General features: G+C 35.7%; 1 protein-coding gene across 3 annotated transcripts in view; it reads right to left on the bottom strand.

Moving 5' to 3' along the window:
* The window catches only part of MAP3K15 (mitogen-activated protein kinase kinase kinase 15), an 80,846-nt gene that overhangs the window by 20,678 nt on the left and 45,048 nt on the right, over positions 1 to 15,120 (bottom strand). For all 3 annotated transcript variants that reach the window (XM_018084075.2, XM_018084074.2, XM_018084073.2), the window contains 8 exons: positions 9,953 to 10,123; positions 8,839 to 8,951; positions 7,677 to 7,836; positions 6,904 to 7,054; positions 6,392 to 6,499; positions 5,021 to 5,070; positions 2,047 to 2,142; positions 567 to 654 (listed from right to left, as the gene is read on the bottom strand). In XM_018084075.2, the coding sequence (XP_017939564.1) occupies positions 567 to 654; positions 2,047 to 2,142; positions 5,021 to 5,070; positions 6,392 to 6,499; positions 6,904 to 7,054; positions 7,677 to 7,836; positions 8,839 to 8,951; positions 9,953 to 10,123 (937 nt within the window). The remainder of the gene's footprint in view (positions 1 to 566; positions 655 to 2,046; positions 2,143 to 5,020; positions 5,071 to 6,391; positions 6,500 to 6,903; positions 7,055 to 7,676; positions 7,837 to 8,838; positions 8,952 to 9,952; positions 10,124 to 15,120) is intronic.

Below are 15,120 nucleotides of genomic sequence, written 5' to 3'. Positions count from 1 at the left end.
TAATATGTGAATAACCTTTTCCAAGTTGGTTGGGGTTTTTTTCCCCCACCATACTGATAATAAAGAAAGCCTACAGCTACTGGGTTCCTAATATAGGTGTTACAGTGATAAGAAAAAAGTACAATGTATTAATCTGATCCTAAATATCTGCAAATCTCTGGGACTGAAGCCTGTCAGATGAAATGACCCGCAGCAGTAACAGTATCAGGTAACAGCTAGAAAAACTGAAGTACCTTTTTCCTAGAATTTATTTGGTATTTTATCTTTTTTTTTTAAGCCAGCTGATATCAGTTAATTCTCATCTATAGATTGTTTGCAACAAAATACATACTCAGTAACACACTTCATTAGGGATTTATACATTTTACAGTAGTAACAGGCCCACTTCATCAAAAACGTGGTTTTTTTCAAATGAATGCAAATTTCACATGCAAATAATTTTGTAGGAGTTTAAATTTTGTATGCAATTAAAGAGTTTAAATGCTATTTTTTATCTTTCTAGTATACTGATATGAAAGTAAAGGGAAGACTGAGAACAAGCTCCAGATCTTTTATCATTGACGTACCTCCAATGTGTCTCCATCTATTTCTCCTTCTAGTTCCAAAGTACTGCCAACTCCATCAGACAAAATCTCTTTCACCAAACCACAGAACCTAAAAAAGCAATAAACAGCACAGGATCAAAGAAGAATATCCTTTTGAAAGATTAAACAGATTCTTCACAAGGTGGGCTTTGCTTTCAAGCTATTAAACTGACTAGCATGTTCATAGGTTTCTTTCATTACTTTCTCCATATTTATCCCATTTTAAATGATGAAGAACATCAAAAACACACTGAAAAGCCTCACTGTTTATCAAATTATTTTATTTGCTGTAGCAGGACTCAACAGTTGTTTGCTATTGTAATTGCATAGTAAAATCTTGGTAGATCCAATACTCAAATACTTTTGCTGTACACTTTTGGTTGCAAGTGTGATTACTCGGTATTTCTGAAAATCAGATATTGTGGTTTCTTGTTGGACATTCAGAAAGCCAAAAGTATAAAAGTAGTAACATGTTTAGAAGAACAGAGTTTTAACTAATTTCTAGTTCTCTGGGGTGGAGATCCTTAAGTACAGGAACATTTTCCTCTAGTTCCCCACCTGAGCCACTAGCTGTTTTCCAAATTCTATAACATATGGTACAATTATTAAAAATTATTATAAAATATTCACATCTCTTTTACTGAGTAACAGAGACACATCTCTGAAACAGACTCCTGTAGTGCACTGAATAAGGCATAAAAAAATGCAACCATGTCTCATAACACACAATTGCAATGCCAAATTAAGACTGAGGAGGTAACATTATTTTAGAGTTTCCTATGCTTTATGCAACACACTCTACAAAACTAGTAATTTTCTTTAACCGAAGTTTGTTCCATGTAATATACAAAGAGTAATTACTGCAATAAAAGTGAATATAGCATTCATCTCCAAATACTAAGTGTATTAACAACTCACTCCTACATCATTCAGAAGGTTTATATGAAAATATCAGTCATAAGGAAGAATTTGGTTTGTAAAGATTTAGGCCTGAAATTCAGTTAGCCTGCTTACTGTTTAGAGAAAACATACGATCAGTAAATACCTCAGGTGCAACAGTAACACAGATCTGTGATACAATATAAGTTAGAATTTTTTATTATATCTAGTTGCTCTTAAATCAAACTAAACAGGCACATAAGGGAACCTAAAACAAAGTAGAAACTTACATGACATGGTCAAGATACACAAAAATAAGATAACAGTTATAAATTAGAATAAGTTAGGTAAGCCTTTTCTCAGACCAAGGGACTTGTAGATAAACTAATTACAATCAGACAAGTGTAATGGGACATCATCACTTTAAACATCACTGTGTTTAGCTCAATGCTTCTTCACTGAGAGAAAGCAAGTGAAGAAATAATTATTTTGTCAAGCAAAAATGTCATCTTTCAACCTTTACTAAATCAGTTCTATTCAGAACATAGATCAGGTATGCAACACTCACACAAACTGAACTCACCTACTACACTGGATTTCTGTAGAAAAGTAGATCTGAAAGTCATCAGAGTTGTCATGGACATATAGAAAACAACATCGTTCATCAAACTTGGAAATGCTGTAAAATTCACATTAAGAAAGTATTATTTTGGATGCAACTATTAGAAGAAGTAAGTTAACTTTTTTGAATTACGAACACTTAAGAAACAACTTTTTCACAGTTAATTACCTCAGTGAGGTAGATTATACATATTTTCTTTATAACTAGGAGTTTTGAGTTTGTTTATATATTCTATAATCCTACCTCCAATTTGATAAATAAGCTACTGCATACTTCACTAAAATACTAGTTTATCTGAAGTGTACTGAGGTCAGTTTGTTGTTCACCTCCACTTCCATTTTTCCACAGTTCTGTCAGATTTCTTGGTATTTGATAACACTTCAATGGAAAGTGAATTGTTTTGACACTAATTCAGCTATCCAGAAAGCCTTTCTTTTAACCTTGAAAAGTATTTCAGCTTTTTATTCCATTGCTCCTACATTAAAACTGAACTGGGAAATACCAACAGTTAGCAGATTTTCCTCAGTGTATACTTTTTATGGTCTTACTACTGATGAACAAGTGTCAGAATGACCAATATTTACTCCAAACTGCAGCAATAATTCTGACAAAGGGATTAGTTATCGCATATCCTGTCTTGTCAGTGCTATATATATATATCCCATCTAAATGCACTGAAAAGTGAAGTGTCAAAAGACAATATCAATATGAAAGTAAATCTACAAATTAATCTCTTATTCCAAACACTTGCACTTCAGTATCATGTTACACCATGCCAAGTTGTTATGCTTGTTAAAGGTATTTTTTTGCATCAAATTATTAAAATTTCTTGGATTCTTGCACAATCTGTAAAGTCAAACTCTTCAATTTTGCTTATACTCTGTTGAGCCAGTTAGGTAAAATGACAGTACACTATAGTAAAGCTGCTGCATGTTACAAAACCAACTTGTTGAAGCATCATTAAGGGCCACATGGAAAATGCTCCAAAACATGAGAATTTCACCAGAAGACTTTTATAGAAATATGTGAAAATACACTTTGCCATTCTGTAGTTTCATTCTGATATAGTGGTTTCTTGCCTAACAAGACACATACCAGACACGAGAACTGTGACAAAGTAAGATGATTTTTCCAAGGGCAAATACAGGATAGACAAGACACTATCTAAGCAACCATACTGCATTATAAACAGTGTCATGTAGTATGCAAGATGAGCTGTTTAGCATAAATACAATTTAAGGGTTTTGACAGATCATATGGGAACATATTTTTTTTCTAAAACTAATGCAATTTCAAAAATATAGAAGTTTTAAGTTGTCACATACAAAGCAAACATCTAATAAATTTAAAAAAGACTGCCTCTTTGAGTTTTATAATCCCCAGAAGTGATTAAAAATCAAAGCAAATTAAATGAGTTGCTTGCTTCCATTTGATTAAAGTTATCTTTCTCAAAGATTAATTTCTGTACATTGTGTTGACTGAAGGTAATTAATATGGTACAGAAACTTCATGCTGAGTTATGCTCAATCAGCTCCACAGACTTCAGTAATGACAACTTCCCATTCACTTGCATTGAAGTAGTAGAATATCACATTTAAACCTAATCCTGTTTCTTTTTAGAAGAAAATACTGGAGTTATGGTAGAATCTGTGTCCAAATCCACAACTGTAGGCTTTCATAGCAACCACCACTCACATTATTCAGAGAAATACTTCTTCACTGAGCTTATTTGCTTAGGCAAATTACACAAGTTCAGGGAAGACAAACCTGGGACCTAAAACTCAGATGCTTTGATTAAAGATCATAGTCTAGAAGCCCTTTACTTTCAGAACTACAGAACTCATTAGCTATCTGAATTTATGCCTGTACTTGAATCAGAAACTTTTTCAAGCACTTAGGCTTATGCACTCACACAAGTAGCCCCAGACAACAGTCATTTATGTCCCAAGAAAGGTCAGATCCACCAATGCAGTGACTCAGGAACTCAGAGAGAAGGCAAAAGTCCACCTTGTGTTCCCTGTACTTACAGCTCCTCTGGTTCTTAGCTGCAGCCTATATAATTCAGACAGAGAGCACACAGGTTTCATTTTGTTTTCTCTCCTAGTGTTCTGGTTCTCACCTTTCTGGCAGCAAAGTGGCCCAACTTAAGATATATAAGGCAGCTTCTAAGTGTAGTCATGTATTTTGTAGTTGTTAATATCAAATACGAACATCTTCCATCCTCTCAGAACAATTCTGTTTTTCTATATGATATTCTGCTGTACTTAATCTTCTTTGGCACTAATATTTTGACCCATTTAGTCATGCCTAGTGTTTCCATTAATCTAGGCATCACAAAATGGAACTATTTTAACTATTTAAAGGTTAGTCCTTGAGAAACTCGACTAGTAGTCTCCTTCCAGCTCAAGAACTCTTTTCTGTCCTTAGCACAAACTATGTCCATGCCTCATTTTAATATTTCTCTAACAATCCAAGTTGCATTTCTGAATTCCAAACAGAAAATAGATAACATGGTTTCCTTTCCTTAAAGGAAAACAAACAAAATCTTCTTTCACTTATGGAAGGAAGTGAGAAGAGCTAAGGGCTTTTCTTTCCTTCTGTCCTCCAAGTTTTTAAATGCAGAAATGGCAGTAACTTCACTGAAAAGTTTAGAAAAATATATAAAAATGAGTTACATGATTGAAAACAGGGAAGTCTACCAGAGAATACACATGTCCACACACTCCTCTTAGATGAGTATTCCTGGAGAAACGTACAGTTCTGTCCTCGCATTGAAAGGCAAACTCTTCTGTGTTGACATTTCAAGGCAGGTTGGACAGAACAAGCTTTTATAATAGGCAATGCAAAGCAGAGATTTAAGGTAGAATCCAGATTTCCCACTTAGGGAAATACAAAATATGTACAAAAAGACACAACTGTTTTCTGACATACCAACCTTATTCCTCTAATGGAAGAAGCTGTAAAATTCCATTCATGAATCTGTTTCTGTAAAGAACAAAGAGCTATAATCCTTGAGTTATTATTGAAAACAAAGTCACAACATGGTAAGCAAAAGAATGTTCTTCCAACACGTCTCTTTTTCTTTCTTTCTTCTCTCCCCAATTTGAAATAAGATTGATATATGGGTAAAGAAGTTATACATACATTGCTGTTTTACTCACTTGAGAAAAAATTTAACACAAATGGCACAGGGTGGAAATAGAGGCTGTATTTCCTCATGTAAAATTAAATTTGAAGAATAAATTGCAAAGTACAATTTACCAAACATTGTGTTTTGACTTAATACATCAATATTTCATATTAAACATGGAGCAGACTATGCCCTACTCTTATCTAGGCTCAAAGGCTCATATTCATACACCTCCCTCGGAGGTCTCAAGCCAACAGCTTTAGCCCAGGGAGCACACTGGAGGGCAAAACAAAGGAATGATAACCTGTGTCTAGGACTGTAGCCCTCCACAAATCCATAGCTAATAGCTGCATTTTATTTAGCAATGCCATATATGCACTAAAAATTTGTTCCATAAAGCAAAGCTGTGTCAGACACATTCACTTGAAACAGAGAAGCAGAACAGTGTTCTGGAAAAACTGTTCACAGACCCAGGTAATTATGTGGTCTCATCTTACTCCAATATGCTTCTTTTCCACACTTTGACTCTCTACGTTTTTAGTCTATTCTTCACCTGTGTTGCTCTGATATTAAGAAGGGGCATCAAAATACATTGCAGATTTCAAGTTTTTCAATTGAAACTGAAATTATTTCTCATTTTTAAGAGCTTACACTGTCCATAACTGTACCTACTCCTTTCCTAACTCCCTGTGCCTTATCAATAATCCAAGACACCGAGTATTTTATTTCTTGACACTTATTTGTCACAGGCTGACATTTTTTCTAGTTTCCAATACTATAACTGTAAAAGTTTAATATGTCTAAAATATTAAACACAATATTGGGCTTTATCTATATTTTTTATCTAACTTTGAGCTGCATCTTAATAAAAATCATTCTAATAAGAAACATTAGGAGCAGACTGAATAACCCAAGCAATTCTAGGAGACATGGTCAAGAAAAGTTAAATCTGAACTAGAGGTCAAAATCACCTCAGTTCTAACCATATTCCCTCCTTTTAATTTCTCTGTAAAATGTCAACTTTCATATCTGCACAAAAGATATACTGAGGCTTGTGCTTCATAGAAATGTAGCAAACTTTAAATTATTGCCAAGTACTCCAAAATCTACATGTAAAAAAGTAACTTTAAGCACAATGAATCACAGTAGACTTAACACATCTGCTGACAGTTTTACCATTTCTGGGGGAGAAACATGCCACAAAGACAGAGATCTCTCATCTGCTTCATTGTTGATTGAAACATAGGCAGGCTGGTAGACTTTAGTTGGTTCTATCACCAAAACCTGAGGAGAGAGAACATTTTTCCTTAATAAACCAGCAGCTAATACACTACAGTAGCTTCAGATGCTCTGATATAGGTAATGGGTAATCTTCATGTCAGGCCTAAAAAATTTTCAAGGGAGACAGAAGGGCAGACAAGGCAGGTAAAGTCTGTGTTCTTATGTACAACAGAATAGTATTATCACAATTTGTTATAGGAGTTTTAAAAGTATTTCTTAGAATACTTTAAGGGTGTTGGGTTAAATTTTTTTATAGCATAAAGATTAACAGAATACAGGGGTTTGGTACATGCAACGAAGTAACAGGCAGTTAAGTTTGTAAGTATTGTGTTTAGAGTCTTCAGTTCTTGTAATATCCTATCCAGAAACATAAAACATACAAAACTTGTTTGGACATAACATCTTACTGGAAATCTCAGTCCATTAGTTGTTTCTTTCGTTGCCTCAAAAATTATATCTAGCCAGAAAGTCAACCTTTCTTGTCTAGGAGAATGTTCTATGGTGAGTTTCTTGAAACGCTGAATTAACAACAGATTCTGAACTAATGATTTCAAGTACCTAGAAGATATTGAATTAGTAAATTAACAGAGAGAAAGCAAATTCTGACCAGATTTTAAAACCACTTAACTGACTTAGACATAAAAAAAATTAACTGCAAAATTAAATGTACTTTAAAAGCTATCATAATGGAAATTATAGCAATGAATTTACAGATTTCTGGAAAGAATAGCAAGTTTAGACAAAACTTTAAGTCATAAGCTCACATGGATGTTCAAGAACAATAGCTTTTTGCAAAAGGGTGTAGTTATGTGAGTAGTTACACAGTGATTAGACAGAATATGATAAGATAGAAGATGGTGGGGGAGGGAAGCAGCAGCTAGCTAAATTCTGAAAACAATGGTTTCACAATCTTTTCACAATTGCTTCACATGAATCATTACTAATTTCCAAACTCTTTCTTATAAAAGATCTTCCTCAATGGGATATTAATTCAACAATGATGGGCAACTTAATTTCTTACCTTCCCCCTTCCTTCCCATAATAAAAGAACAGAGTATGAAGTAAGAGTTACAAACAATCTATGACAGAAAAATCCAGTTATCTATGTGACTGCAATGTTTTTCAAATTTGTGTATTTCCCCATAGTTGTATACTTGAGCTACAGCCTTCTACCACATACCACACTGGAGGTTTCAGCTTAAAAAGTTTCTCTGCTGCTTGTACTGCTTTACCAACATCATTAGCCAGCATGCTCACACTGAAGAACTGTCCCACATCCCAGTAATTGTTCATTTTTTCTAGGCTTCCTTTTCTTCCCAATAAACTGTTTAACCGTACACCTGTAAAATTTCAATTAAAAACCATATTTTTCTATCAGTAAAACACTAAATAGTGTTTTTACGGATGTCTATCAGTAAAAGACTAATTTAAGACTTGATTAAGCCTTACTGATGGAAATAAAATGGAGTGAGTTTTCCCCAGAAAACAACATTGGCAAACACAGAGGCTGGATCTGCAAATAACACCCCCAATACAGTTCAGACAGTCAGAACTCCCCACACACACAGTGTTAAAAAACCTCTTGTGCTATCAGTCTGGGCTATCTGCCTCCTGATTCTCAGTGTAAGATGCACAAATATGTGTCATCAAGATCTGCATTTACTGCAAGAGATCCATGGCTAGAGGATCCACCCCCAGAGTAAGGTCAGGGAAATGATTTAAAGTCACCTTTGCATTTTTAACCTTTAAGGTTCAAATATGCATTTCAGACAGGATTTGATTCCAAATATAATGTTCAAATATTATCCTCCTCAGAAGAACTGCATATCTGTTTCTATCATATGATTTCTTTGTAGATGTACAGTGGTGTGTTTTAGTGGAAGATGTGACTATGGGCAGACAACTAGTAACTGTCCTGGTAGATCCTTCCAGGTGATACTTCCTGTGGATCTCTCAATTCAATGACAACAGAAATTCTGTGGATCCTTCCCCAGCATCCCTGAGGAGAACTGGGCCATGCTGTCCCTTCCTGTGTTTGTCCTCTGTTGGCGGTGCAATGGGACAATCTCTGCGGTGCAGTAAAGGCAGTTTACAGACAGCACTCAAGGTGGTCCTTCTCTGCTCTTTTCCAGTCTCTGGGTCCATTTAGATGGGCCACATTACTAGAAAGCTGCTCCAAGGCAACAAGAAGGAAAGTCGTCCTTCAAGATCCCTGTGTTTTAGACTGCTATCCAGGACACACCACTAAAAAGCCTTTTCTCTATGCAACTCATCACTATTTTGTTTTCTTCACAGGGAGAGAGGCAGAAAACTTGTCTGTGGCACTGTGTGCGGATATTTACCTATTTTTCTCAGTTCCATTGAGCTTTCAAACTGTTGTCCTGCAACAAGTAGCAAAACTGCGAGGTTAATTCCAGAATACAGAGTTGACTGGAGTTCAAATCCTTTGCGATACCTGCGGAGAAGAGTCAAGAACTCATATCTCATTGTTCAGAAGAACTGAAATATTGCAAAGTTTTGGTAGGTATTTTAAGCTATTAATTTATTGTAAGGACTATATGGCTAGTTGGCACCAATGGTATTCTACAAAGAGCACTTGAAAGAAATGAGCTTTTCATCTTAGCATGAGAAAGAAAAAATTCTGCTTAGCTTTATGTCCTGTCAGCTTGTGTACTTTTGTGGAAGTAAAACGAATTGGTTACTACAAAACTCTTGAATGCAATAGAACCTAATTTTACTATATTATTTATAGAAGAAAAGTAATGAAAATATTAGTCCTCAGTGCAACTTTTAAAAAAGTTGCCCTTTGTTTTAAAGTTTCACATTCATTAAAGATCACTGAGACCCAGCTGACCAAGGCTGAACACATGGCACCAGCTGGTGCAGGATGAAGAGATCCACCTGAAGCTTGTATGGGGAAGAAAAGGAGAGGAGGGATATTTCAGAGTTACAGTACAAACCCATGTTGTTAACATTCCTGTATCAGCAGTAGTTTGTATGATGACACAAACATACCTAAATGCACACTATGAGTGCATATTCAAACCTTATTGTCTTAAGAAAATTCATATTACAGTTTATCAACGTTTCCTTATATACAGATCACTGCATTTCCTGGGAGTCCAGCATAGAAAACATCCTTGCACAGAGGACCAATGTAAATCCATGATCTCACTCATACTTCATTTTGGCCTTGAAGCAGATTAATTGCATTTATTCTCTACAAAGACATAGGTGAATAATCATCACCCCAATAAATTAAGTGTATCATTCTACATCCATGATAGTTTATAAAGAGAAGAAAGGAAATACACATCCAAAGATCTGGCAGTCAGGACCCTGAAAAAAAGACATAAGTAGAACAACTGATCTTCAACAGCCCTGCTTTTCAAAACCATAAGCAAAAGTCTGAAAATGTTTTAAAACAGATATTTTTGTGGGGTTTATTTCTGTTACCATTCAATGGCACGATCTCGACTACTGGTATCTTTACAGTCAGAATCAAGAAACATATCCTTGTAGATCCTCCCACATAAGCAAAACATATCTGGAGCAGGGTGATCACATGTCTGCAGAACTTGAAGCATAACTTGTAGTGCCTTCTCTCTGTCACCTGCATTATTTCTTCTGAAATCAAACACAGAGAATAAAATAAATGAGTTCAGATCTGAAACAGTAACTGCAAATGGGCAAATAACATTATCCCTTGTCTATCCTACAGCTATCCATCATTACCATATACAGACTTGACTATATATAGAGATGACTTTATTTAGACTGATGTGTGATTATTGGTTGACTGATAAAAACCAAATGTATTCTCCTATCATGGGGCTCTACTTCTGGCTTACATAAGAACTGATTTAAGGCCAAAACTCCTCTATGAGAAAAATCTGCCATCTACTTGACTCCTTTTCATGCAGGCAGACAGACCCTACACATCCTGCAATGAGAAACAAGAGCCTGTTTAGTGTTTGTTCCTGACAATATACTTAACAAAAATGGCCATATTAAGCATTCAACCTGACAGATCATTCAGTTATGTCCAAGATTTGTAATCTTGATCCAGAAACAATACCAGGAAATATCAACTAAGTCCAGAAGAAATCCAGTCAATCCAATTTTAGTCAAAAGAATGATGCAGCTCAATACGGAGCCTTGGAACTACAACAAGAATTAAAGGGTGAAATTGAACTGTATTTCTTTCTTCATCAAAAATTATTCAGAGTAGAAAAAGATTTGGAAAACAAACAGTTGTTATACAGCTTCTTTTGAAAAATATTTAACAATGGCATCAGCAAGAAAACAGTGACTAAATAACATTTCCATTCCTTGTTATTATTAAATAATCAGAATTTTTGTCTCCATTTACTTTGCTGTTTTTCTAAGTAAGAATTCAATATTTACTGCAAAAAGTCACTTATAACAAACAAAAATGTCTATTTGCAAGAGTAATGCAAACACAGCTTAAGAGTTTAATAGCCTCTTCAAGACTTTTTTTAATCACTAGAGAGATTTAAAATATTTACCAACCTCTTTTCAGAACTGTTTACCATTTTCCAATCCCCACCTAGGTATCCATGAACAGGCTTACAAGGACTATGACTACTTTGTCAGCAATACCAGTAGCAGATAATGGTTTCTGGTAAATTTATTACTTGCATGTCCCAAAAGGATTAATATTTACTGTGAAGTAGCTCAGTTCCTTAGGCTAGCTGATGCAGTAAGACCAGGAACAACACATCTGTAGCAAAATTCAGGCTTCTGTGCATGTTATGTGATGGAGAACATCTAATAAGATTAAACAGATTTGTAGCTAGTTGTGCAGGCTTTATCCTGCCTTTGATGTCACTGGCAGAGTATAAACTTTCACAGCGAGTACTTGAATATTTTTTTAAGTATTTTTTCTTCAGACTAACTGCTCTGAACTTAATACCAGTCTTCTCTAATGAGCACACAAGGAGAAAGTTAGTATTGTTTTTCAGTTTTACAAGAAATAAACAGAAGTTAAAAAGCATGGAGGTAAATCCATCACACAGCTCAGCATCCTCTTACCACACCTGTTCTGAACAAAGCAGATTCTTTCACTAAGAGTACAAAAGTTTTACTATTGTTAATATGAAGACAAAGGAAGTTGAGTAAACAGAGCTTAGAACAAAATTAGGCCCTAAAATGAAAGTCCAGCAGCTCCCTGGTCTTGTGTAATGTGGTCACAGAAGCTGGCATGTATTCAAAATTCTGCTGAAAACAAGAAATGCACAACTAATACCTAACTTAGAGCACTTCAGCACAGAAAAAGAAAATTTAAAAATCACTGTTTCACATGCAAGACAAACTTCAACTCAACTCACCTTGTATGAGAACAGGATAATTATTTAATGTTAATATAAAGAGGTGTTATGTACTCATTGAAAAAAGCATAACTTCAAAGGAAAAATACAACACACAAAGCAAGACTGCTTAAAATGGGACACTGTGCAGATTAACATTTCTGGTCAAAGGATGAACCTGTACACACCAAATACAATAGCAGCAGCATTTCAAAAGACCAAGCCCTAAAAAACCAGTGTGCCAGAGGACTCAAAATGAAAGACTTCTATCTCTTATAAGATAAGGAAAAAATTGTCATTAAAAATAATTAAATTCAACAAAATTTAGCACATGGTAAGTATACACTCATCTAACAGGATATTACTAAACATAACAGTTTAGGTATCTTTATATTAAACTCTTGTTTTTCACAGCAGCAGAATTTGATGCCCATTGGGCAATACAAATCCAGCGTACCAATTATAGTAATTTACAAGTTTAGGAACAGTTATCACTTTCTAAATCCCAAAAAGAGAGATCAAACCAAGAAAAAAAAAACCACAGCAAGACCACATCGTTTAGGCTACAAGCAAATTCTCTAAGTTGCTATGAAAATGTACTGTTGGATTTTATGCAGAATATGTTATGCTCGACCAAGATAGATTCTCATTTCTTATTTCAGACCCCACACTTTGTCAGATCTGTATGCCTGACAACTTGTAATTTGTTTCAAGGTGACTTGAAAGAGGTCTGTGGTATTATCAATAGAGTAGAAGAGATTACCTTAAACCCTCATGGCTGTAGCAGACACTTCTATTTTTTTTTACCCAATCTCAACTATATTAATTTTCCCTTGCTCCCCAGTCCCCATTTAAAGCCACAGTAGAGCAAATCACAAAAATGCATGATGGAGGAGACTTCTGGAGGTCATCTAATAGAATCCTCTTCTAAGAGCAGGTCCATCTCCCAGAACTAGACCACAGCAGCCTTGGCTTTGTCTGAAAAGCTGAATCTATTAACCTCCAAGGATGGAGATGCCACAGCCTCTCCGAATGGGGAAAGTTGAATTACTGCATATGATGATGAAAAGGCATGAGAAGGAAGGCATAAAACGTTCTCTTTATGGAGTAAGTTGGTGCACCAGGAGAGACTGATTCTGCAAAGCAAATTCCCTGAATAAGAAGTTTTATAAGCCAGAGTAGAATCCCAAAAGACCATTATAGAAAGGACCCTGCTAGTTCATTTTACTGCTGCTTAGTTACAGGCCGGCTTACACTGAAATACAAATGTCCCTCATGATATGATATAAACAATTCACTTTAGGAATGAAATATAATTTCTAAATAGGCAATTTTAAATGGTGCTCTTCAACATACAATCTGTTAGCCTCTCCACACCTGGGATAAGATGCATCCCACCTTAAAGGAGTCTGCATACACACCCAGTGAAAATATGAGCTACACTTCATAGTTTATTTGGGTTTGGGGGGAGCAGTTTTTAAAATCATTAATCACAATCTGCAAATTCTTTCAAATTACAGTTTTACCTTTAAAAATATATTTAATGGTCAAAGGGCTAGGGAAAAAAAGGACTACTACTACAATTTATTTAGCAACTGTATTAAAACAAAGCACATGCCCTGGGAGAACTGCTCATACTACTATTTTTCCTCACTGTTTTCTTTATTAGCACATTTTTACTTCTCTCCCTACAAACCTTGTCTTGTGAAAACTTGCACAGAAACTGAACAGAGAAAAATCAGTCTAAATTATCTGAACATGAAAACTGCAAAAGTACTGCCAGTGAAGAAAGAGATCTGCAAGTAACTTCTAAAAACTAGGGCAATTAAGAAAATATCCTAGTGCTCGATAAAATATTGCCAACATTCCCCCAGGGAAAATGCTAGGAATTACAAAATTAAAACCATCACAATGTCTTTTGCAAATAGCCAGCACACTAATCTTCGGTACTGTGTGAAGTTTTAAACTGTATTTAAAAAGAAACTAAACTATTAGGATTAGGAGAAAAAATTCAAATGAAGGTTTTTCAGACAGAAATCACTGTAAAGATTTTTTTCCTAAAAAAAAGTTGTCCTACAGGGCACCTTTATAGCCTCCAATCACTTCCTCTACATAAGTCCCAGTGTTCTGCTGCCAGTTTTGTTTTGCCTGAGAACTTTTATCCTCCCGAAACTGCTCACTGGTTTGCTTGCCCATTTGCTAGTTTGCTCATTGCAGTGTTGCCACATGATTTATCTGTTTGCTTACTCTACCATGTTTCTTCAGTCACAGAAAGTCTTCTCACACTGGTCTACACAAGCCACTTGTATCTGTCTCCCTGTCCTGTCCAACTATCCACTCCTCCTTTACCTCTCTGAATCACTGTAGGACTACAAACCTGATGAAAACAGCTTAGTACACAATAAATATACATTTTTAAGCATGTGCATATAAATACATATACTGAAAAAGCAGATCTGAGGTATGATCAAGTTAGTGTGCAACTTCAGTTTTGTATCACATGTTCTGATCTGCTGCTCTCCAACCCCATCCTGCTGCCATATTTTGTCCTAGCCTAAGGCTGGAGTCAAACATTCTTATTCATGAGAGGTATTCAACTCTAACACTTTCCTCTGAAGCAAAAGGACAAGTTGTAAAATGAAGCAATATCACTTCTTCCAAAAAACTCGAAAATTTTTAAAAATTTTCTACCTCTCAGTTACAACACAATTTTTTCTGTCTCTTCCTGCCCCATCCCCACATCTCCACGCTCTGCTCTCCCTCTTGGAAAGCTGCTGCTATTCTGTAACTTGGCAACTTCAGTCACCAGAACTGTGGCTTGGATGTAGAAGTCCAGAGGTACTCTCTGCTGCTGAGACACGTTTGCTTGCTTCCATGGGGAGCCAATGCACCACTGAGCACTGAGTCCTAAAGGATGTGCTCATACTCTTCTCTTGTGTTATACTCACAGCATCCTCTATAGCTATTGATATTACAGATCTATCCTCTTTTTCTCTTTCCAGATTTTCTTGACAAGCACAAAAATTACCACTGCTGTCTCAGGAAGTAGCTGAGCCACAAGTGGGTGGAAGCAGTTGGAATATTTAGGGAGATTTGCCACTATGCCTTTTCCTGTCGTCATCCTCTTCCCAAATATGTGTTATTGACTGCTCTCAAAAATAAGAATCTAGCTAGAAAGAACTATGCCTTGAGCCAGTATGGTCACCCTTACGCTGTTTCTCTCCCCCAGCTCTCAAACATCATGTAGAAATCATAGTCATATCACAGCCTCTCACCTGGAATAACACCTAGAAC

Source organism: Manacus vitellinus, unplaced genomic scaffold, assembly GCF_001715985.3.
Source record: "Manacus vitellinus isolate BGI_N305 unplaced genomic scaffold, ASM171598v3 scaffold_7_pilon, whole genome shotgun sequence".
Classification (NCBI taxonomy): domain Eukaryota; kingdom Metazoa; phylum Chordata; class Aves; order Passeriformes; family Pipridae; genus Manacus; species Manacus vitellinus.
The sequence above is the reverse complement of the archived record's forward strand: the minus strand, read 5'-3'. Positions and strand labels throughout refer to the sequence as shown.